The following is a 25,364-nucleotide window of genomic DNA, read 5'->3' as shown; positions in this document are numbered from 1 at the left end:
ATCAGGTGCTCGGGCCAGCCAGCCAGCACATATTCCTTACAGCGTCACTGGGCCAAGGGCTCGCCTTACACCTCCAGCGTGGGCAGAGCAAATTGTACTGGTGGGATATTCCCGTTTGTCCCAGACCCCAGGCCCTCTGAGCTGGCAGCAGGAAGGTTAGGTGTTCACAGGGTGGCCCCCACTTCGGGGCTCACCCCAATGGTGGGGGCACTGCTTGGCTTTCAGTGGATTTAATGGAGAGCCTCCCACAGCCCGTTGGGCAAGTGGAGTAAAATGTCACGGGGGGGGAAACTATTTTGATCCCTTTCCCTGGGGGGGCAGAGGGGAGGGAAGAAGTGGACCATAGTAAATGTCACATGGGCCCGAAGTTAGTGTCCCTCCGAGTGTGGACAGTGCTTGCTGGACTCTGCCTCTCTGTCTGAGCTGGAGCAAATGTGGAAGGCGAGCTGCTGCGAGCAGCTGGTTCTCCTGCTCAAGGAGCCCATGGGACAGCTGGATCTGTGGAAGGACTGGAGGTAGGTCTGGGCAGCCCAGTTTGGGACAGGACACTGAGAGGCAGAATGAGTCAGGAGGGGTGCAGTGACCTCCAGTCTGAAATCCTGACACTGCCTTTTCCCTCTGTGCCAGACTTGGTATTTCACAGAGTTTTTCCTGCTGATACGGGTCATGACCAGTATAAAACACTTTTCAGGTGCAAAGTCTTTTGCACCAATTCTGTTATTGTAACCAGGAGAGTTTTCCAGAGAGTTTAGGAGCTGGGGAGTCCTCTGAAAGGCAGCTCTGGAGTTTTCACAATCCTGTGCCTTGCAACACCTCTGAAAGAACCCAGACGTCCAGTGGAAACTTGTCCTTTTGCTGTGTGCTCCTGCTTGCTTAATTGCTGCTTGTGTGGGGATGATGACAGAGTGATTTCATGAAAATTAATTTTTTTTTTATTCTGTGTATGATCTGTCTAACCTGTGCTAGAATATACAGTTACTTCTCGGATAACATCAGGCTGGTGGTTTGTTGTCAGTGGCAAGTGCTCTTACTGAGCCAACTTTCTGATCTGTTTAAATCATTTAGATAAGTGGCATAACATCTCCCTGGAATGCTGGGATAACAAGATAAACCACGTTCAGTGTTAGGAAGAGAAAGGTTGTGTGTCTCTCCGTATCTCTCAGGAACTGTTGAATGTTTTTTGGTGTTAATCTGCAGCCGTAACGACACAGCTCTAACCTGCAGTTATTAATTGGGAGCAGAGCCAGCAAATGCTGCAGAGTTGGAACTGATATTCTGAGAATTGTGGAAAACAAAGCTGGGCAGAGGAGCAGCAAAGGGAATTGGTTTGTGATAACTGCATGTACAAGGAACAATGAGGGACAGAGGAAGGCAGGGGACGTGTATAATGGGCTCTGTGTTTCTCAGAGAGACCTAGTTAGGAAGATGTGGAATAAATAAGTCTTTGAGTCATTCCCTTTTCCATACTGGAAAGCCTCCTAAATGTGTCGTCACAAAGCATCTGCATGCTGAAGATGTGCAGTTTGATAAGGTATGATAGATTGTGCTGTAAGTGTGACAATAATAAGGGCATGTCTAAACACACAGCAAATGTTTTCCTTCTCCCGTGGAAAATGTTTACACGCACTTCTCAGTGAAGTGGGGGAAACAGAGTACTGGGATTTATTGCTTATGCTACAGGAAGGGAAAACATGGGAATGGCAGGCTCAGGGAGAGCTCTGGAGAGATGAGCTGGATACTACAGCCTCCCCTGAGAGTCACAGGGCAGTGACTGCTTGTCCTCTGCTGGGGCTGCTCCCCTCTCGTGGGGTCTTTCCCCAGTCCCCAGCTGCATCTTCTGCCTGCTCCCGTCCTCCATCACAGCCGTGAGGGCAGGGCTGGCTGGTGTCCGGCCAGGAGACCCCCACGCTGGGACTTCCCTGACAACTGTGCTGGGAAAAAAGAGCTGCTGTGGGAGCGCTTGGGGCTGTGGCTCAGGTGAGAGGGAGAGGAGCACAGCACTGGCTCACCGCCAACGCCATTTCTTCTTGCCATTCTTCCTCCTTTTATTTTCTTTCCCCACCCCAAAGCATGGGAATGTAGTAATTACATTTTGACCCAGTTTCCAAAATCACTGTAGCATAGACTTTGACGGGGGGGCCAGGGGGAACCACTTAGGAATGAAAACCAGCCATTAGCTAGTACCAGAGGGGCAGAACAGCAGCAGACTGTTACAAGTATGCACTAACAGCCTTGTAGAACAACTGTTACCCTGCATGTTTTTATGGAAAGAAAAAAAAAGGTAATTGCATTTACGTTTTTTTGATATTTGATCCCTGATACACAAACCTTATGAGCCCGAGTTCAGGTTGCCTTCAGCTGAAGCACTCTAAGCGCTGAGGCTTGTGTCAAGTGCTTGGATCTTCAAAACTTGGCTGGAGGTTTCATGGCAGCCTTTCTTGTGGTTATTTCTGGCACCTCTGGCTGCCAGTTGGAACAGGGGGCTGTAGATCTGTGGGGAAGTGGAAAGGAATGGGTGTGAGCTCCTGCACAGAGCAGGAGCCCTGAATAGCAACAGGCTTGGGTTAAGATGGGGTTTTGAAATGCGCAGAGACTCGGGGAGCAGATGTAAGTATGAAAACCAAACCAATTTCCTCATTCCGGCTATTAATACGAGAGGGGGGAAAAAAGGTCCTTTGAAGTGATTTCAAACAGCAATTAATATCCCGTGGAATCTCCCCGTCAACTCAGTGAGGAGTCTTGAGTGAGAAGCTGGAATGTAACCTCACAAAATAAGACAGGCAGGAAGGGAGAAAGGAAAGGCCTGAAGACATTGTCCTGAGCGATGGGAATATAATGTCTCCCACCTTCTGCTGCATTGGTATTGCCACTGCCTCGGCTGCCACTGCGGATCAGGGCTGGCACCTGGAATAGTTACACCATAGGCCTAGGGGTACCACTGGTGCTTGGACACGGATCACACTGGATTACACTGCCTGTGCTGCAGTGTAGGAACAAAGGATGTCAGTGGCCTCTCTGCATTTCCCATCACAAGCAAGGCTGAACATGAAGACAACATCATGCCCTGGAAGGCAGCTCTTGGCCGCTCCACTGCAGACCACAGCTTTGTAAGAGAATGCTCTGGCCGCAGAGGACAGGCTGGTAGGTGCCTTGGGGATGTCTCCTCCCTTGGTGGGGAAGGATGGGGCTTTGAGGTGGGACCACGAGTGTGGGGGAAAACACAGGCGAAAAGTTGAAGGCTCTGAGAGATGGAGATATTCCTCGTGTGTTTGTGTTAACCAAAAGATACGTGAGATTCTCCAAAGGCAATATTTTATTCTGGTGTTATGTGCAAGCATAAAGCGAAAGCCTGCCCTTTGACAGCACTCGTATTTTTTTAAAACGCTCCACCAGAACATGCTGTCCCAAATATCCATCAGTACTCCATCATACCCGAGCCCCGTAAAGCACACAGCGCGGGATGTTGTCTCAGGACAGCCGCCTCCTGTTGCTACACAAATGTTGAGGTGAAGCCCTAGTTTATTGGTTTTTAAGGCAGAAGATATTGTTTCTGCACATTTTTACTTCGCACAGTGTCTTAATTTCTATTAGTCTTAAGATGATATGCCTTGGATTTATTTGGCTTACTGGAAGGCTGGAGGAGCCGAGGCCAGCTGGATACTTCATCTCTCGTACGTGGCAGCCTCGTCCTCGTGGCTGTTCTTGCAGGTCAGTGCTTCTGAGGTTCCACTGCCTGCCCTTCCTGGATCTGCCAGAGCACCAGGCACTCCTTGCCCTTGAACTTCTGCTCCCCAAATCGCCTCCTTCCCGTGGAGAGGAGCTTGCATGTGGGCTGTTGGCTGCAGCCTTTTGTAGTGACTGCTGCTGAAGGGAACCACGAGAGGTATTTAAAAAGGTGGTTTCAGCAACAGGTCCTGCGGGCAGGTTTCTCCTCTGAACTTCCTGGTGCTGCCTCACATGAAGTGCACTGCTCAGCAACTGCTGAACGTGGGGAGCAATGCCCAGAATGTCATGGAATCACAGAGTGGTTTGAGTTGGAAGGGTTCTTAAATCTCACCTCATTCCATGCCCCTGCTGTGGGCAGGGACACCTTCCACTGGACAGGAGTGCTGGATATCTGACAGGGCTGGCCAGGGAAGGTTTTCATACTTACAGGTATCTATCCAAAGGTTTTCCGATGGACTGCGTGGCTTCTGGGTGGTATCAGCGTGGTTTGCTTCTCCCTTCTGTTGGGGTGAATCCCAAAGATCTGGGGCTCCACGCTGGGGGTATTCCTTGTCTGCCTGCACATGCAGGAGCTGCTGTAGCAGAAAAACTGTGGAGCTGGGAAGAGCGCTGAAAGAGCAGCCAGCTCTCAGGGATGCTTTTTCCCTTCTGTTTTTGGCCTTGTTTTGACTTGGACAACACATTTCTCCAGTTTCACTTTCACTCTGCTTTTTTTTTTTTTTCCCCTAGAATGCTTTGCTCTTCAGACTACCCTAAAGTGGCAAAGCCCTTTCGGAGTTGTATGTGCTCCCAGGGAACTGTTGTTTGCTCTGAACTAGTCTGTTTCTGTTGGAATTACCAAACAAATAATTTAAAAATCATTAAGTCCTCAAAGCTTTATTTATAGAGCAGACATTTCTGGCTAAGTGTAACCTGCCAATGTTTGGTTTTCAATGTTTTGTTTAGGATATGTTGGTATAAAAGATGAGAGACAGAACAAGAGATGTGAAAATCCAAAGCAGTGAATGATAATGCTGCTGTTTAATTATTTGAAAAGAAAACATTTCTGATGACCCAGGATGGACAATGGGATAATAAACCAAACCCCTACCCAAAGGAAAGAAAAAAAAAAAAAAGCAAACCAGCAGACCAAGCCAACCTTTGATGTGTGGCATCATAAATTGTGTCCTGCTTCAAATTGATCTGGAGTTTAGAAATTAAATGATAGAAGGGAATATATGGTGGAGTTACTGTATTGTAAGTACCAGCTGCTCCTGGGTAGCCTTTTTCTTCATATCAAAAGAGGGCCTGCAGAAGGAAAACCTGGCAACAACTTGAAAATTTAATCAATGGAAACACACCTGTTCCCTGGGAATAAAGAGTCTGTATTAGTACAATCGGAAAATGGTTAAAGGCAAAGAGCTGAGGTGAACTGAGAAAAAGAAGAAGAAACACTGAGATGAATATCTGTTGTTTAAATTGGCAAAGTAAGGGGAAAAACAGTGTTCCAAGAACAATAACCTAAATGGCACTGGAAATCAATTAATGATGGATTGGCTGGGGCTGAGCAATACAGATCTCCATAGATTTACTGTGTAGTTTGCTGTTGTGGTAGCTTTATAGCTTTTTTTCCAAGTGTCCATTGCAGGACATCACTTGAGAAGGACGCTCAGGTGTGTATATGGTTGGATTAGGTAGAGAAGTTTGGTGATTTATCAGTACAGGACCTGTGTTACTGATGGTGTATTTCGGATTTCCTGCTGCTGCTGCCATTTGGCATCTCCAAAGCCCTGTGGAGGTGTCCCAGATGGGATTTTTTTACATCAGGAAAAGATGTAGTCTTGAATTAAGAGGATCACGGTGACCTGCCATTCCATTTACTTTCCTGCAGGATATTGGCTGCTCGAGACCAGATTGCTCTCAGTGTCAGGAGGCAAGGATTCAATTTTAGAGGAGCAGGCAGGAAGCAGTGTACATCAGGGAAACTCTCTCTAATCCTGATGCCTGTCACCATCTGCTTGTGGGAACTTATCTTCAAGCAGAGGGTAAGAAGGCTGGCTGGGGGGCTGCTGAGCTTTGACAGCAGAAATCCAAGTGAGTTGCAGGTTTATCTGTACTAGTCATGCTGTTTGTTGGACTTGGCCTTACACTGAGAGAGGGTGAGATTTCTCCATGTCCTTCCAGTCAGCGATAAAATATTAGAAGCTTTCCTGAGCTGGTGCACAGGAGGTGAGGAGGATTTTGATAATGGTGGTGGTTATTGCTCTTGTAACGATTTGGTGCTCAGGAGAATTGGTCTGGAGCACAATGCAGGTGCTGTACAAATGGGCTGGAATGCTGGTTGGCCCATCCCTCTGGGATTTCTTTGTGGTTTGTTTTTTTTTTTTTTGGCTCAGGATGCCAATAGCTGAGGAATGAGGAAGAGAAAGAAACCCATCAAAATGACAGCTGGGGAGAAACTGGGAACAGAATAAATCCTCCTGATGTAAATTAAATACTGCTCCTCCCATTTGCCCACCCATACTTATCAGAGAGCAGAGAGGCACTTCCAGGTCTGTACCCCATTTTCATGGGGTTACAATGAGCCTTGTGCTGCAGGGGGCTGACTTCAGCCCTGGATTTCCCTCCTGCCCTGATTTGTGAAAGGATCCGTGTCCCTTCTGACCTGCTTTCTGCCTGAACTTGCTCCGAAGCAGAGAGCAGGCGATGTGTTTGAGAGCACAGAAGTGCTTCAGTCAGCTGGGCTGCTCCGCTCTTCCTTAGCCCTCCCCTCCTTCCAGAGAGGTGGGAGTATTTGTTGTCCCAGCATCCTAACAGCTGGAGGTGGCGGAAGCACGTGTTTCGGCATCCTACGCTCTGGTGGGTTTTGTGGGTGCAGGAACAAACACACTTTCTTTATTTTAACAAAGCCCTGCGTTTTTGGCTCTGACCAGAGGCTGGTTTGGCCTCGTTCCCTGGAGCAGGGAGCAGGACATGACTTGAGGCGGGTGAAATCTGCTTTCTCCGCTGCTCCCCAGGGCCGGGGCTCACCACCGAGGGGACGGCGGCCGCTCGCCCCTCTTGGCGGGCTGGAGCTGGGGTTGGCTGCTCTGGGGGTGCCGGGGGAAGGGGGGCTGGTTCCCAGCAGAGGGCCCCCGAGCAGCGCCGCAGGCTCCCGCCCTGCGCTCTCCCGGCCCCGAGCAGCGAGGGGGCTCCTGGCGGGCAGGGATGCAAGAGGTGCGGCGCTTCGGTGCGTGGAGGAGTTTGCTCTTGCTGAAAAGATAAGGGATGTTTTTGCTAAGAAATATGAGTGTTTTAGGAAATTCAATCCTGGAAGTTGGTAGGGGACCAGCAGGTCTCACTCACAGGTCTGTGCAAAGCCCAAACCTGTGTTGCTTTCCAGGTGAGTGTAAGACAACGTGTGTTTTCAAAGCTCTGGAGGCAAACACGCTGTGCTCTCGGAAGCTAGCAGGAGTATTGGAAGGTACCAGAAGCAATTTCCCTACCCAGTGAAATCCCCACAGCTCTTCTCCTTGTGCTCTGAAGGAGGGGACTGTTGTGACCTGAGTGGCTCCCCAAGTGCTCCAGGGTGGCTCGTTGCTCTCGAGCAGACTTGGTGCATTATTCATGAGAAGCACATCAAGGGCAGTGCTGCCAAAAGCCCCTTAACTCTCCAGCATTTGGCTCTCTTGCCTCACCTGAATGTTTCTCAGCACCTCCTGTTTCTGCCTCTTGCAAAAGATCGAGCCAGGGGAAGTGAGTGGGAATTTGGCAGTTGGCTTCCAAGGGCCCTGCAGTGGTTTCACAGGGAGTGGGCAGGCAGGCAGGGCTGAGCTGGGACTCTTTACTGAGCCAGCTCCCCACTGCATGTTGTTTTCACAGCTAACTGAGGCGGGACTACTGGAAAAAGCAGGACCTGCTAATCAAGTTTTTAAAGCCAATAGGCTTGCTCACCTTAGACCTTTACTAATCAGCTATCAGGGAGTGCTTGCTGAGACCCTGTTTTCTGTCTAGATTTCCTGGGAATTGGATGGAAAGGACAGACAAGTCCTGATTCTTGATGACTTGAATACAAATCTGAGAGCTACAGATTTGCTTTTTGTAGTTCCCTTGGAAATCAGTGCTATTGGACTAATTCAGCTGTAATACTAAGGAATGCAGTGTGGGAATTTGTTCCCTTGAATTCAGCAGCTACAATGAGCTGCATGACTGTGTCTGCGTAAAACAAACAGAAAACCCCCCAACACCTCAGGGTCATGAGGAAATAGCTGTGAACAAGGACTGAGTCCTCAAAAATGTGTGTGGGGAATTTCGTTGGTGTAAAGAGGATCTCCTGCATGCACAGGTGTGTTCAGGGTGAGCTGCTTTTGTAATGATGACTTGGCACCGACGATTTGTCAGCCAAGGCAAAGCCTCTGAGACAAGCACAGTCTGCGGTCTTTCTGCACCTAGATCCTTCCATTGAGATCCTTTTATCCTCTGAAACTTCCTGACTTAGGCTGAATTACTCCTGACTTAATCCAACGTAAATATTGTATCACTGGGTAGTCTGCACAAACCCCTGGAAGTGCAGGAGCTGCCAGTTTCCATCTCGTTCAGCGTCGCCTCTGACTGACAACGCTGTGGTCAGCATGAGCGGCTTCCGAGGAACCTACCAGAAAGGCTGCAAGATGTATTTATGGAATAACCTGCCCACAGGGAAAGTTCTACCCTTCCAGTCCCACCGAGCATGCGCGTGTGTATGTTCTCTAATCTTCACCATCAGAACTTTGCCTGTTCTCATTATCCATACACATGTCAGATGCTGTCATTGACAGCGATACCTTGCGTGACCTCGCCGGAAAACGAGTTCCTGAGTTAGCTGAGTGAGGAGAATGTGTGTGTGCTGGATGATGAGGCAGCCAAATAACTCCCATACGGCAGCAGGCGTTGTGGTGAAGGTGGTATCCTGTCCTGTGCCCTGCTGAGGCATTGCCTTAGCTGGGATGGGAGGCTGGCGTTGGCCAAGGCCGACTTTGTGCCTTGTGAGCAGGGCTGGATCCAGCAGGCTCGAAAGGCAGGTTCGAACAGCCAGCCAAAGGCTTCCCGAGCCAAACTGCTTCTTCGTGGCCTGTTCAGCGAGGGGAAAGCTAGCGGGCTGTGGGCCTGAGTGACGAGCTTATCTCCGGTTCTTAAATCAAACAGAGAAAATATTGGAAATGGCTGGGTAGGTTTGGAGCGGGAACGTGCGAGCCAAGCCGTATAAGAAATGCCAAAAGGTACATATATACAGCGCGTCCGACAAGTCGGCTCTAGCCAGCGGGTTTTATTTTGTCAGTCACGATGACAGACAGGATTATTAGTGCATTTTACTTGGGTGTTTCTCTGCACAGAGAGCGTACTCATTTTCAAACTTGGCCGAGACAACTGCCCTGGCTCTTGATTTAAGGGCTTCTGGAAATGGCTCTGATAGGGTTTTAGATGATTAAATGTAGCGATGGTATATTTAAAGACTGACTTGGAATCATGCATCCTAATGGCAAAACATTTTTTTAGCCAGAAAATCCAATGCACAGGTTTAAAGTGACAGTATGTGAAGTTACAGTGAGGTGTGAGGAAAACTGGAATTGGTAAGGGAGTTATTTAGGTTTGTTACTAAAATAGCGAGCTAAGAGCTATTTGTAGCTCTGAGTGCTGCTGAGGAGCATCCAGGAGGTGCTTTCACTGAGGGATTGCAACCTTTGGAGGGATCCCAGAACCCCCATGAGTTGCCTAAGTGGCAAGAAGCAACACCAATCTTCTCAAGTGGCTAATGTGTCATTTCTTCAGGAGCTTCCCAGGTCATTTAAAAATAAAGTGAAGGTACAGACTAACTGGCACATCATCAGGGAGTTAGAGCATGGAGAGAGCAGTCCTTGCTTCAGAGCCTGTGGAAGAGGGGAAGAGTTGGGTTAGGTCTTGAGTATACAGAGGTTCCCAATTGATTTGGTTCTCTGCTTTTGTTAATAAAGGACTGTCATTAGTTGAAATGAAATACAGCTGTGAGCATGGGAGTCATCACTGTACCCATTGGAAACTCACTGGTTGGTGAAGAACATGTACTTAGGGAACTGGATTTATCAAAGAGAGCAGTGGAGCCCAAGTCCTGACCCATTCACGTGCAGACCACGGCTCTGACATCTTTGAAGAAAACATTAACCAGGATGAGGGGACAGTGGCTTAAAGCCAATTGTCTGTTCTCAGGGGCTGGTTGACAGCAGCAGGGGAGAGGAGGAATTCAGCAGGGGCATCCTTTTGCAGTGCTCTCAACTCCACTCTGCAAGTGCTGTGGCTTCTGTTGCTGCTGCTTTTTTGCCCGGCCAATGGATTGCATGTCATTCCCTAGTACGGAGTTTGGACAGGTGACAAAAGTGGAACTTGGTAGTGAGGAGCAGCCGAAGAGGCAGTTGCCTGTGGTAATCCTAAACCTTGCCGAAGAAGGGGAGTTTTCCCCCTACAGAGCTACAATAGCCTCCTTTGTTCCCCTGAGAGTCTGTGTCCTTCCCGTGATGGATTGCTGCTCTGCCATGTTCCTTGTGAGCTGTTTGCAGAGCTCTGGGCTTTAAAAATATTTTATGGATCTCGTCACCTTGGCCTGGACAGTCAAGCTGAGGGCAGGAGCCACAGCTGACTGAACAAGATGTCGAATATTGGCACTGCTGCTCTCATCCAACACCAGTCCAGAGGGAACCTTTGGAAGTGATTAGTGTCCATAGAAGCGTGTGTGCAGGAGAGAGAGGAAAAACGAGGACTAGACTGGTGAACAAGGTGAGCCTTGCCGTGCTGGAAGCTACATGTAAGGTATTATTTCCTTGGAAAATTATCATGAGGTGACCGAATGATGGTTTCTACATTTTCCCTGGGGTGTTTTTTCGTTGTTCTTGTTGGGGATGTTTTTATGTTTTTGTTCGGTTGCGTTTTGTTTGGGTGTTTTTTTTCCTCTGTGCCGTGTCCTTTACGACCCAGATGCGCCCTGGGTCGTGCGTTTCCAGTGGCAGGGAGCGACACACGCTCCCAGCTCCCCTGGGCTGTGTCCCGGGGTGCCATCCTCCCCGTCTCCGGCCGCGGGGCTCCGCACCTGCCCCGGAGCGCGGGGCTCGGGGCGGGGAGCCGCAGACCCGGCCCGCATGATCTCCTCCGGGCTCCCCGCCCCGGGCCCCGTGACGCGAGCGCGGCGGGGATGGATGGGATGGAACGGGCGGGATGGGAGCGGGCGAAGGGACGGCCGAGCCCGCCGGCGGTTTAAATGCGGGCCGGGCCGGCGCCGCCAGCACAGCCGCGCCGCTCGCTCGGGCTGCCGCGGGCGCTCACCGCACGGACACGGGCAGGGCAGGGAGGGGCAGGTTGTACGGGCCGCCGCCATGCCCCCTGAGCCCGCCCGCAGCGCCCCCGCAGCCCCCGCCCGCCGCCCGGCTGCCCCGCAGCCGCCGCCCGCCGCCAAGCTGGAGGAACGCCGCAAAGCCCGAGCCCCGGAGGTGAGCGAGCGGGAGCGGCGGGGGCAGCGCCGGGACACGCTTTTCTCTCCTCGCTCTCTGTTCTCGGTGCCCAGCTCAGCTGGAGCCAATTTTAGAAACCTTTCGCGGTGTTTGAAAACTTTTTTTTTTTTTACGGTTTCGGTTCATCTTCAGCGAGTTGTCAGCAGCCGCCGGGTCGGGGGGATCCTCGTCCCTCCTAGAGTTTCAGTTTTCCACCTGGTGTATGGCCGTACGGGGTGTTTTATTATCCAAGACCAGCTCCTCGCTGCTTGTTTGCCCTTTTGGCGCTTCGTGTGGAACGCTGCCACGCAGAGCGAGAGCGCGCGGGGGAAATGAAGATTTAACCATCTTTGGGCTTGGTTTGTTTGTTTGTGGGTCTGTTTTTTTTTTTATTTCTACAACGTTGGTTATTAATGTATTTATCCTCCCTTAGGAGCGCACCCCTTGAGCACTCGCGTTCAGGAGGAGCCGGTGTACTCGGATGTGCCGAGAGCTCCCAGGGCGTGGGAAAAGGCGCCGGGCTCTTCCAGGAGCGCGTGGCTCGGGGCGCGGCGGGAGCCTGCGGAGTCGTTCCGCAGAGCTGCTCCTCTCGGTGAAGTTGGGTGCATGAGGGGCGAGGTTGGGCCCTGGGGCAGATCCGAGCAGAAGCAGCTCCGATGGAGAACTGCTCCACGTACTAAATATAGGGACTTGCGCCTTTCGTGTCAGAGAGGTGCAGTTACTATGCATCTAAATGTGACTTGGTGCGTGTGCTGCCGGCTACTTAGGGGCTTTGTTCTTCTGGTTGTTCCTGTAATGGGTCTATTTCCCATTTAAAAAAACCCCAAACTTTACTAGGTGGTTTTAACAAAACGTGTAGAGTTGCATATTGTGTGTGGGACAGAATATGGTGCTAAGTGATAGGCTGCAGGAATATACCTAGTTCTTATTTTGGTTGATATCAGTAGGAAATTGGGCATTAGAGCCTCCCCTGACCAAAAATCCTTTAGGCACCAGAACCTCAGCAAGTATTTAATGCGAACCTTCATTTTGTTGTTACAGTTTCCAGTCCTGTGCAGAGTGATTAAACAGGACTGTTTGCATCTCTGCTTGCTCAGAGCATGTACATGAGCTGATCTGTCCTAGTCTGTGCTCTTCCTTCCCTGGCTGCCGTTCTGTGCTCAAAGACCTTTCCTGGTGACTCTGGTTGTGTCGGAGGATGGGTTCAGTTTTGCAAAGCCTGGTTTCAGCTGGTGATTTTAGCTCTCAGTAACTTCACCTGCCTGTGAGGGTTGTTGGGATCCGAAGGGCAAATGTTAATGCAATCTGCTTCTTCATCATTTCACCCCTCCTGCTGTCCACTTAAAAGTGGGATGAGAAGGAATTATGGATCTTTTTTTTTTTTTCTTTTGTGTTTTTTTTTTCCTCCCCCAAGCTGTGGGGAGGAGGGATGAAGCTTTCATTTGTGTGCACAGGGCATTCCTGGCAGGGTAACACCCTGCACTCATCCAGTCAGCTCCCAGCAAGGTCCAACATGATTTTCTGCAGCTCACAACTGTGTAGGGTTCTCTTTCAAACTTCCATGTTGTGATTTTAAATCTTGAAACTCCTCTGCAGCCAGAGAACAGCCTCATATACTGGTGCTGTGTTGTGGTATTCCTCACAGCAGGTTTCTAAAGGGAGCTTTTGAAATGCTGTAGGTGTAGGGCGAATGCTTCGATTACTGATGTCTTATGCTGATAAGAAAAAGTTGAATTTGTACACAAAGTGCAGTTCACAGAAAAACATCCCCGTGAGAATGGAAAAATCTATAAGTCCCTTTGTTTTCGGATCTACCTGCTTATCAAAGAGGGTGAGGAAACCACTTATGTGTCTGGCTGAAGGGTTTCTAATGCTGCCACCCTGGAGAGCCATAATAAATAAAGAACTGAGAGGTGTTTTGGGCAAAGTAGTGAAGGAAAATTGCTGTGTGCGAGAGTATAGAGAAAAGTTTTCTTTATTTTTCTTCCAGTAAGTCTGCGAACTGCTATTTGCAGTCGGAGTCAGAGACGCTGTCCTGCCAGAGAGACACAGTCATAAAGGCAAGGTGTTGCTTTGAGCAAAGACATACTGAGGGAAATAGGTGTTTTTGGAGTTGAATGCCCAAAAACAGGCCCTGTGGGTACAGCAAGGGATGCTCCTGTGTGCCCACCTGCCACATGTTACTGTGGATTTGCCAATCACCTTGGTTCTGTTTTTTAAACTTAAGTTTTTATATTTTATGTCATGACATCGTAACACACCTCCTTATCAAAACAGTATAACTTTTACTGGTTTGCACTCCAGCTCCTTCCTCTGGGCTGGGAGCACCAGAGGACTTTGAAGGAGGCTTTGAAGACGCCTCGTTGCAAACAGCATTCAGGATGCTCCGACTCCGGTGCTGCGGCACCGGCCGGTCCCTCGGTGCTGGTAAAAATGCCTTCATGGCCTCAGCGCAGGAGCATCCTCCTCACGCTCCAGCGCCCTGCCTCGCACGTATTTTCTGTGTGCATTAGGTTTAGAATGGGAACTCTTGCTCTGAGCAAATTAAAAGGGGTTCTGATAACTCCTCGTTCCAAGTCAATTAGCTGCTTCCGGCTTCAAATCCACTTAGAAGGCTCGGAAAGGGGGGGAGTGCTCTTTGAAAAGCCAGTAATAGCAGTTTACGGTTAATATTGATAAAGGAGCGCGGCTCTGTGTCATTGTGCTGCGTCTGGTGGAAGGAAAGCTTCTCTTTTGTGCTCCTGCTAAGCAGCAGGACTCGGATGGGAGGCAAAGGTCTTTCTCTTAACTCAGTTAAGAAGGCTCGGTTCCCTGTGTGGCTCGAAATGAAAATACAGCCATAAAATGGTCAAGGTTGCAGGAATTCCCACAACCGCTCAAAGCAAGGGTTCTGCCCCCCTGCCCTTGAACTTTGGGTGGCTGCAGCATCTCATTTCTCCCGAGTTTGCTCAGGATTGTGCACAGTTTGTGGCAGGAGTGCTTTTTATTGCCGTTAGACGATGTCGGAGACAATTACGGCACCCGTAATTGGGTGATAAAACAGCACGTGGTATTAAGGAAAAAGCTGCAGAACTCTTGTTTATCAATGGCCTAATTACATTAACTGAAGAGATAAAAATGTCTTCGAATTGCTGTCCCGCAGTTGGGAGCTTTTCACATAAGGAAGGTTTGAATTTACCACAGGGACTGTCAGTGGGGTGAAGTTGCCTGGAGTTTTACGGGAGAAATTAGAAAATCAAAGAAGGCTACATCTCAGTTCTTGGCCTTCAGTTTGGTTTGGAACTGTGCATTTCTGCCCAAATTGAACAGTGTAAATCTGTACTGTTTGTATCTCCTTTTCTATCCAGAAAAATCAGAAGAAATGATTCAATGCCACCAGTATCAGAATCCTTTGATTTTGTGGCTCAAATGAACTTTCAGCATCTGAATTCCAGAAACGTGTGCTGTTAGCAGAGCTCATTCTGCTGCCAGAGTAAAACAGAAACTGAAGGAGGATTTAAAAACAGAGGTATTATTTATATACATAAATGTGTATGGAGGGAGATGGAGAATATGACTGATCTGTATATTTCCTACTCCTAAGGAAATCCTTTTAGCGGGGAAGGAGAATTTTCCAAGTCCTGATGTTTCAAATCCTAGCTGTATTATATAACTACATTCTCTTTTGCTACTATATAATATATGATTGGTAAATACTTTGTATTAGATCTGTCTTGAAATAAGCCCTAATTGTCCTTCTGTAAGTATTGATCCATACATCTGGTGTCTCAAACTGAGTTGAAAACCTGAATGTGGTGATGGTGGGAATTGTTTGAATGACTTCTTTTAAGACTGAGGATTACTCAGATCCCTTTATTGTCTTAGGAATGACAATTACAAAAATAGCTTCGTTCAATTCTAATGATAATAATATAATTAGTCATAATATATAAGTAATACAGAACTGTGGGGACTGTGGTGGGAATGGTACCTCTTCTTTTGACCTCTGTGAAGTGACTGCTGCTCATCTGTGGAGTTAATGAAACAGGCTGAAATGTGATGTGATTGTTCCCCAGGGGAGATTGAATTTTACTTTCTTTTACAAGTTACCACAATGAGCTGGTGTTATGCAAGAAATCCTGATGGGTTTGCACGTGCAACAAATTTTTGGCTTTTTTCACTTAGCATTTATTCCTGTGGTGTCTTCGGTCTTTTTCTGCTACTAGTTTCTGAACAAGATGTGCAAAGGCCCTGATTTTGATGACTATGCAGATGTGTAATCTGAAGTCAAAGACGACAACTGGAGCATGTTAACTAATCATCTTTATTAAAATTTTCCTGTTTTCTCTATTTTGTATAGTAGGCTCCAAAACAGAACTTGCCTCTCTTTTGCACTGGTGTCTTGGAGATTAGAGTATTTCCCCCCCCACACTTTTTTTTTTTTAATAAGTTTTTACTTCATTTTAATCACCTTTTGAAGGTTTACTGATCTCATTTCAACTCTTAACCTTGAACAGAAGATTGCAAAACTTAACTGCTTTTATTGTACCTGTGACTGTATAACACTTCAGACGCGTTGTCAGTCCTTCGACGTAAGCGTAAAGATCTTTCATCAAGGTTACTAAATATGAGAAGACTGTATAGAATGAGGTTGGGAAATAGTTGCTCAGTAGCTCGAGGAAAAGTGACATTTAAACTGTGTGTGACATAGTGTTGCACTGGAGTTGAAGTGTATTTCTCATACATAGGAACTGGACCAGCTCATTTTGCTTAGGTCTCGGGGCTGGCAAATGTGGTGATCTTGAGGTGGATTTTACCTAAATTCTTGTTAAATTTGCCTGGTGTGAGCTCACTTCCCCGGGTGACAGTTTGTGCATTCAGCAGACACAGAGCACAGCTCAAGACCAGCAGCCCCACTCAACAGAGCCTCCTGTGTGTCCTTCTGGGCAGGAACAATCATCACCAGGGAAAAAGAGATGGTGCTTTGTTCTCTTGTGTCCCCAGTGAAGCTCCGTTCCAGAGCCTCCGTGGCACAGCAATCCAGCGTGTGGTGCCACGGGAGTATTCCACATCCATTGTTTAACATCTCATGATCTCTTAGGTGAGCAGTAACCAGGTCTGAGGAGCGCTGCCCCAGGAGAAGTGTGTGTGTGGCATTCCATGGAAGCGGTGCTGGATGCCTTTGTAGTGCTGCTGGTGGAGTTTCAGTGCAGTGCCACCTGTATCGGTGCAGAAGGGTTGGAAACGTGGAGCCACTGCCTTAGTGCCACAAAACACTTCAGCACAGGTGACTTCTGGCCTGGAAGCAATTCAACCCATTGACCTTTAAGGCCACGCTGAAGTGCCGTGCTGGGGTGAGTCCTGCATGAGTAGTTCCACTGGCATGAACAGGAGAAATGTGTGGTGAGATAGGACAGTGCATGGAGACAATTGATCCAGTGGGGCCCGAGAGGTACAGGGACAAAGTCTAGATTGCAGCCATGAGCTGCTTGCAGGGTGGGGTTGGAAACTGATGGAAGACCAGTGCAAAGTCTTGAGTGCATCTTTGATAGGACCTCGGAGGGTGGTGTCAGAGAGAGGCTGCATTGATTTTGATTTATATTGATTTACAGTAGCATATTTCAGTTGGAAGGTACCTACAGCCATCAGCTCATCCGCCTGCCTGTGTTGGCTTTTCAGTTGCCCCCTTGGCAGTGCTCCGAAGCTCAGCCTGAGAGCCTGCTAGCACGGAAGGAATGTGAGCAAGCCTGGGCTCGAGCGTGGGCTTAGGCCCGTGCTTCATCGACAGGGCAAGCCCAGGCGCCCTGCCTTGGCGATTGTGGGCATGGGGCTCCAGCCAAGGATGCTCTGACTGCTCAGCTTCATGGCTTATTCCTACTGGCAGTATAAATTAAAGGAGTGGCCACGTTACCGTGATGGTTGTACTGTAAGGTAACCTGGGATGGGCACTCTGGACCCGTGAACAAAACAGCAGGAATTGCTGCAAAAGTAAAACCTCTGTATTTCCCAGGTTTTGTTTGGGTCACCCATCTCTTTCCTTTGCCAGAGATACAATAACATAAATTTTGTTGAAAGGGAATACACTGCAAAACAACCCTGTGGAAACCCCGACTGTATCTTTCAGTGTCAGAATCCTCTCCAGAGACTGAATAAAGGGAGATCGTGTCTCCTGCTTTTAAAATAATTACTCGAATTAAAGATCAAGCTAGAAGAGTCCAGTTCACTGAACATTAGCAATACAACCTAATTTATTAAAAAGCATTGGAAGACCAACTTAAGCTCGTCGTGCTCAAAATATATCTCCCAGCAAATAGCCTGAATGTCCCTTCAGAAATGTGGGAGTGCAGAGATTCCTGTAAAAGTTTCTGTAATAACTTCTCTACAGATGAAGCCACCCTTCTTGAACCTGTTTCTGCCTTTTTAGTTCTAAATGATGAATGAGGCACCTTTGCATTAAGTGTTCCTGGTCCAGTAATGCCTTGGGTTACCATCACCTCAGTGTTTTCCTGGGAAGGTTTGACTTGTGACTCATTCGAGGTACCTGGGGGGCTTTGTGGAGAGGTCAGTACAGTTATGGATGTGACCCTTAACTTGTTATTCTCAGTAATATCTATGAAGTCTTGAACTGTGGTATCAGCCCAGCTTTTCTGGCTCTGTTCCCAGGCCAGTCATTCTGCTTAGCAATAAAAAAATGCAAGATAATGGGTGCAGATAACTGGGATTGAATATTACTGTGGCCTATTTCCTGTTTACCTTCAAACAGCCATGTTGCAACTGGGTGCTGGACAGAAGGCAGTTCTTTGTTAGCAGGTGTCTCCAATGTGTGTATGATTGCTGAACAGGTCCAGCTGGGTCCAGCCATGGGGGTTACAGCCTGTATTTAAGAGAAGTGCCCGCAGCTGTGGCCCTGAGGTGGGTGGCCTGCCAGGGACACCCACAACTCTCCTCTCTCCCGCTTTCTGAGGCCCAAAAGGCAGCTTCCTCTCTGAACTTCCTTTAAATTGGCTGGAGTTGGCTGCTTTGGTGCTGTTTTCTGGAATGGAGATTTGGAGTTGAAGATGTCTGGTAAAATTTGCAGGCACCAACTCGTGTAAGTACAGAACTGAGGAATACCACTGGGAAGGATTTCTGCTGAGTCAGGGATGAATCGGAACAGCTACGAAGAGCCAGGAAATGACCACATTGGGCAGATGATGCTCCATGGCTGCTGACCATGCATTGCCATCCCCATCCCCAGACATGCTGAATTGTTTTGTGGCCACACCTGAAATGCCAGACTGCAGAGCGGCTTTTCATCTTTTATTTATTTATTTACTTTTTGAATCACTACATCAGCAAAATATTTCCTTGGCCCCGACAGCTTAAAAAAGGAGCGTGAAAATTGCTTTGTCCTGTTGTGCTTTTATGAATTATCTATAACAAAGCAAACCAACTGTTTCAGACCAGTTATGACAAGTTGTTTTCCTGAGGTTTCTTCCCAAAGAATGGCTGTCTGCAGTGTCTTAGGCAGGTGCACGGGGAAAAGAGGATGAAAGCAGACGGTGGGTGATTAACCCAAGCTGTGAGGTGCTCCGGGGTGACCTCATGCACAGCCACTGATGCTTCAAGGTGGCCAGATGCTTTGAGATGAACCTTTTCCAGCATGGACTTACCCTTCGGGGTGTCTTGCTCCTGCAGTACTCATCCACAGGTCCCAGCCCATGGACTCAAGTTCCCACTGGAGTGCCAGCCTGCCCAGTTGAGCAGCCGTGCCCTGGCCACGGCCCAGCGCGGCCGCGTTGTCGTTGCTGTTATCGGAGCGTTCCCAGGCCCGGCGCAGCGAGGTGATAAGGCAGCGCGGGTGAGCACCGAAAGCAGAGGCGGCCCCCGATGAGCTATAGGCTCCAGCACACAGGTGCCCATGGCAAGCCCAGAGCCTGTTGATTAATAGCCATAGGGCAATAACAGCTATAAATTCCATCCAGCACATTCCAGCCAGATCTGTCGTTATTTTGAACCCTTCGTGCCCCACATTGGGCGGCGAAGCGACTGTCCTGGTTTAACCCCAGCTGGCAACCAAGCGCTGCTGCTCTCTCCCAGGGCAGTAACTGGAGCTGTACCCCAGACAAACCAGCACAGTGCGTTAGCATCAACTTGTGGTTCTTGAAGATGCCTTTGGGTTTATAGTTCCTAAAACAGAAGTAGCAACTCTTGCTCTATACAGAGTTCCCAAAGAAGAGCAAAGAGAATGAGGGAGCTATAAAGTAATTTTTTATGGATCTTGCTTGTATTAAAACACTATGGCTTGAAACCCTCATGGGTAAAGGGCTGAGTTGCAGAGGAACCTAGGAAATCTGAAGAGAACATTTGAAGGATGTCTGGGAAGTTCATATTTATGGACTAGTACTCTGGAGTCAGAAGGAACTAGTTGCCATACCAGGAGAGGAGCTCATTCCAGTGACAAACTTGCTTGAGTGGCTGCAGAGGGGTCTGAGTACCCTTCCTATGGAAAAAGAAGATGCAAGTAGTCTTAATTTTTTATTTTTTTTTCTCTCCAGAAGAATGATTTCTTTCAAAGTCCTTTCCTTGAGTGGATGAAGTTTTCCAGACATTGTCTGAAAGAAATACCAATGCTAAAATCTCATTTTCTCTTGTCTTGCAGAAGTCTGCTTGGTGTTCTGTCCAAGCTCACTAGTCATTACACTAGTGTTTAGGTTACTTTGGAGGACCCAGACCTCCTGCTTCGGAGGAATTGTTCTTCCATAGCGATGGATCACAAGGAAGGAGTTCACAAGAAGTAGCTGTGAACACTTTCTGGCAAGAAACTACTTTTCAGCTCTCGGGCTGTTGTTTTCTTCACAGTCTTGTTTTAGGCTGATACAAGTAAGTCTATTTTGAGCTGCCCTTAAATGGATGTCACATAGAGGACAGTCTTGTTAAAACTTGGGAGTTGCCTGCTCAGCACTTGGGTTCTGCACTCTTGGCTGTGGTTGGAGGATACAGTGAATCCAGCTTTAGGGCACTGAGAACCAAACTAAGATCACGGCTCTCCCATGAAGCAAAATACCAACCCAGCAGCAAACACATTTTGCTGGTGAGGTGAGTTGAACATTTCTAAATGCGTTGCCTTTATGCAGGGCCATGTGTTGTCTGCTCATACCACTCTGCTTTTATGCTGCATCATGTTCCTCACGTTTGAGTTGGTGTCCTGGTGAAGGAACCCGCATCGCTCCGTCCGCTGACTAATGCGGCGAGAACGCCATCATGTGCCCCCGCCTGCTCTGGGCCAGCCTCTTATTAATGACTAATAGGTCTGCAGGGCCGAGTGTAAAGATCACGGGCTCGGGCTGCTCCTCACTGGCATCACCCATCGAGGGCGAGGTGACGAGTGGGTCACCGTGAGGTGTTGCTCTCACGAGCTGAGTGCATGGACAGGCGAGGGCACCCGCAGGTGGTGCTTTGCTCTGTGCTCCAAAGTTTACAAAAAATCCCCCTTTGCTTTTTCTGCAGGTGCTGCCAAGGGTGGGACTGTGTGCATGAGCTCTCTGCGGGCTGGTGGCCATGGCAGTGAGGCTCCCTCAGACTGTCTTTTATCCCAGTGACTACCAGTGCTCTGTTACAGCAGTTTCCTACCGACCTGCCCCTCCAATATTATGACATGAAATTTTGAGGAGTGAGAGTTTTCCTGCCTGTGGGCGCAAGTCTGGCTAGCGGTAGCCAGGGACCACACGTACGTGGTGTTGTCACCACAGCGCGGTCACAGCCCCCAGAAGGCACGGCAGATGCTCTCCTGGAGCAGGATCTGTGGCCGTGCAGAGAAGGCAGTTGTCACTTGCAGTCGTGTTTGTGCTGAGTGATCCTCGTGGGTGTCACTCGTGAGGGACCAGCATCCCTTGGGCCCTGTGGCTTGTGTAATCAGTGTTTTGGTGAGCACTTGGCACTCCTGGGAGACAGAACGGCTCCCTGGGTCTGTGCTGCTGTGGGCTGTGACTTTCTTCTGACTGGAGCCTAAATTGGTGGAAGTGATGAAATTCTTTATTTCAGTTTAGTCTCAGATGACTTTAAAATAACTTGGGTTTGCATTTCTCTCCCTTCTCTCCGGAAATGTTGTTTCTTCATCTTCAGTAAACTTCCACTGGCTTGTGGTTTTGTGGGGTTTTTTTTAATTATATTTTTGGGTTTTGCTGGGTTTTGTGTTTGTTTTTTTTTTTCTCTTTTTTTTTTTTTAACTTCCCAGTGCAGCCAGTGGAAGCAAGAAGGGAGTTTAGTTTGAAAGTTGGCTGTTTGCGTTTCTGGCTCTCAGGTCTGCATTAGTTTTGAGTGACTGTTATTAAATTAGCGTTTGATGCATGCACCGGGACCGATGCCAGTGACCTTCCTCAGCAGAGATTTTGTCTTGTCACCCCAGGGAACCATCCTATAAAGTCTTCCAGATGAGCAGTTGGCACCCAAGTGAGGATGAGGTTGAAAGCCCACTGGTTTTCTTGCTTGTCTGATATTTTTGGAGAAGTTTTTTCCTCTGCCTGAGTCATGTGTGTGTGTGCTGGCATTTGGTTTTGGTAGGTATGACCTTCTGGTGTAGTTTTACACCTGTGTGCTCTGATCACACCCTTGGATGTGAGCTCAAGTGATATCATGTCCCATCTTACTTTGGAGTAATTGCTCCAACATGGAAATATTGTAGATTTTCAGAAGACTGTCATCGAGTAACCAGGTAAAGTTTGCAGGATTTGGCAATAAGCGAACTTGGAGAATTTCCTGCCTGTGGAAGTGGTGAAGCAGTTTCCTGAAATCATCCCTGTTAAAAATATCCTTTATGCTGGATTATGTTTTTGAAACCAGCATATCGTGAAACCACGTCTCACGTCAGAACACTTGGAATTGGATGAGAAATGCTGCGCCTGCACTCTGGGAAGTGCTGAGAGAGCATTAGCTCCCTTGGCTGCTTCAGATATGTCCAAAATGTTTTATACAACAGGCTTTCTGCCTCTGCCAGCCGAGCTTTGTGCTGGATCAGACCTTGCCTGTCCTCCTCACAGCAGGAAGCCAGCACACTCTCTCTGTACCCGTGTTGCCATCGGTGGTCCAGAGCTTTGTGATGCTTTTAGAGTGACTTCACCATCTCAGAGGTGACTGGGGAGGTGATAGGACAAGGCACAACTCACAGCTCTAGGAGTTGAGCATTTCAAAGTCTGGAGCCTGAGGGAAGGGAAAAGCTCCAAACTGTAATTACAGAAGTGAAATTAAGCTATGAACTGGTCTCACACGTTTTTTGGGTTGTGCTGGGGGTGATCACTATGGAGAACTTTCCCCCCCAAAGCAGTCACAGGGAAGGACAGGTGCAGGAGCTGCTTGCTGGGAAGCCAGGATTGAGCGTGCCGGGTTGTTTTCCCTGGAGAAAAGCAGTCCCGGGTGAGTGGTGCCAGTGACGCGCTGCCCCACCCCGCATTGTACACACTGCCTGTTCCTTTGCTCAGTGGTTAATGGACTTAAACCCAGCTCCTCCCATTCCAGATAACCTTGTTCTCTTAAAGGCAGGACCGAGCTCTAACATCCTCACTTACAGATGGAAATCTGCCTCTGGACCAGGCTTCCCATGCCTTGCTTTTGGAGACTCTTGGGTGGGCAATACATGGTAGATGCTGGAAAAAAATTCCCACAGTTGCTGTTTCTTTGTCCAGGTTTCTACATAGGTGTATCCATATCTCCTGGCTATTCTGTACTTTGAAAATTGTGTGCTGAGCTGATGTCAGATGCACACTTGTGATGGTTCCCAGTTCAATGACACCACACACTTAGGCACAGATTCCCTGAAAAGAGCTCTTAACACCAGGCTGGAACAAGGAGCTGCTACTTTATAAACCAGAGCTGGTTTCAAACAGACACAGGGTCGAGTAAGAAGTTGTCTCCAAGGCATAAAACTGTAACAAAAATGTTGCAGGACATGACATTGTCACGGTAATAAATAGCAAAAAATAGATCAGATGCCACAGGGTGGCTTGAAATAATAATTTTTAGGAAAAATCCACTACTGCTTGTGGGTATAAAACCTGACATTCTGCCTCTAGAGAAAGCTTTTTTTTTTTATTATTTCTATTTCATGCTTTGTAGAAAATTAAGCTGTGAAAAATGTCTGGTTTATGTTATCCTCAAATAGATATATTCATAATATTTGCAGTCTGAAATCACTTCTTCCTGTGGATTCATCCCATTTGATTCCATCTCACAAAGCTCCTGCGGAAGCGCAAGCCAGAATTCCTTTCAGGGTGTCTCGGTACCTTTTCCTGGCTGTAGCTACATGAAATGTAGCAGATGGATGTGGGATGTGGCAGGAGCCAGGTGCTCAGCAGCAGAGGTTCACCCCGTCCCGCTGGAGAGGGACTCGCACTGAGATCCTACAATTCCCACGTGAAGCTGGAGTGCAGTACAGCCTTCTCTTTGCTGAGCCTCCAGTTCCAGCTCCATGGTTTCCTTGAGGAGAAGGAAATGAAAACAAAGAGGCAGCTGACTTTATCAGCTTTTAAAGAGTTATGTCATTTTATGGTAAGTAATCTAAACATAATGAAACAAAGACTTCAACTGTTACACCTGCCCCAGCATCCAGTGCCAGTGTTCTCCCTGTATTTTCCTGTGTTTTGATAGTGTTACTTTATTGTTTGTGCACAAGAAAACTGCAACTTCATTCGCTCCTAATTGCTTTTCCTAGGAGTTACTTCATTTTTGGAACGTATCCAACCTGAAAAGTTCTTGCAAAGTTGTCAGGGATTAAAATTGAAATCCAAATGATAAACTTATTTTGTCAACACAGACGCAAATGATTCTCACTTCGGTTTCAGGAAGGTGCTCTCTCAGGCTTCAACTGTGAGTTGAGATAAACTTTAAAGAGTTCTTGACGTTCCAGTCTGTAAGAGTTTTTGAAAACAAGATTTAGTCAAGAACTGAGAGTCGTATTTAAATCCTATCATGGGACTTAGTTTCAATCCCTGAGAACACCTCCGTAGAGGGAAACATTTCACCTAATGAGGTGACTTAATTGGGAATTTATTTGGTGTATAAATATTACAGTGCAGGTTCTTTGTGCAGAAAACAGGGGATTCTGTCCTGTCCTGCTCGGGGTGAGTACAGCTTTTTGCTGAGAAAGCTTGTAAATAAATGCTGCTTTAGAGCTGACAGGGGAAAATGCATCCAAGATAAATTTGGCAACGTGTTCCAAAAGTGCATCAACCAGGCCACGCTGAGTATAGTCAGAAGCTCGTTTTTTCTGTGTGATAGGGCCCATATGCAAGTATGTGAGAAAACCAAAACACATCAGGGCCCTAAGAAGGAATGGGTCGCATTAGGTCTGTTTATTCAAGCGTTTGCGTATGGGCTGTGAGAGCATCAGCTGGGACCAAGTCTCCTCCTTGGTTTCCTGTTTATTTGGCCGCTACAATTGCAGTATCCGAATGCTTCACAGGTTGCAGAGAAAAGGAATAGTGTTATCTCTGTCTCTGTGCAGCCCGCTGACAGAAGCAGCCTGTTTGGCTGGCTGACTCATTCCCTTTGGGATGCACACTCGGCATCTAACCTGAGTGGCTTGGTAAAGGCACCGGCCGTCACTGACAGGAAAGCCTTTGGTGGCACTTCAACCTGCTCAGGTCCAGGTGCCATCTGAGGGACACTCCGGGTCTGGCCAATGGTTATGCTGGTCCCTCTGTAGTCAGAGGTTGGATGATGTTGCTCATCACAAGTAGTGTTGGTTCTGCCTGTGGGGAGCAGTGTGGGGCTGTGGGTGTTCCTTACTGGAGCAGTCTCCCCTTTTGTGTTTGGGAGCTACCTGGTGAGGGGAAGTAGTCTCTGTGTGGATTCAGGTGTAATCCTTGTGGGATTTGGGACCTGGCAAACAGCTCAACCCGTGATCCCCAGTGCACTGTTTGCTTGGGTTTGTCTCTTCTCCCCCAGCATCCCTGTCCACATGCTCCCACTCCACTTTATGCACAGCAGTTTTCTGAGGGAAAAAATCTTAACAGGTCACTGGTGCTGGGCTCAGTGAAGCAGACGAGGGTGGTTGATTCTGCACACGCAGGAGGATCCCATTTGCCTTTGCCTTTCCCAGGAGTGTGGACAGCTTCCCCACAGCTGCCAGGCAGAGCTGTGGCACAGGAGCTGCTGGCACTGCTGCTCCGTGACCTGATGCTCTCCGTCTCCCCTCAGCCCTTGCCCCACTCCACGCCCCGGCTCGTTGGGTTG

The 25,364-nt window shown here is 48.2% G+C and overlaps 1 protein-coding gene across 3 annotated transcripts in view; it reads left to right on the top strand.

Annotated features, from left to right (window-relative positions):
- Positions 1–217: 217 nt before the first annotated feature.
- Positions 218–25,364, top strand: part of SLC4A4 (solute carrier family 4 member 4) — a 119,578-nt gene continuing 94,431 nt past the window's right edge. For 2 of the 3 annotated variants that reach the window (XM_029965645.1, XM_018089017.2), the window contains exon 1: positions 218–515. In XM_029965645.1, the coding sequence (XP_029821505.1) occupies positions 433–515 (83 nt within the window). In that variant the 5' untranslated portion in view covers positions 218–432. The remainder of the gene's footprint in view (positions 516–25,364) is intronic. The other variant, XM_018089018.2, reaches the window with a different exon arrangement.

The sequence above is a fragment of the Manacus vitellinus genome, unplaced genomic scaffold (genome assembly GCF_001715985.3).
Source record: "Manacus vitellinus isolate BGI_N305 unplaced genomic scaffold, ASM171598v3 scaffold_112_pilon, whole genome shotgun sequence".
NCBI lineage: Eukaryota > Metazoa > Chordata > Aves > Passeriformes > Pipridae > Manacus > Manacus vitellinus.
This window is presented reverse-complemented; position numbering and strand designations above follow the sequence as displayed.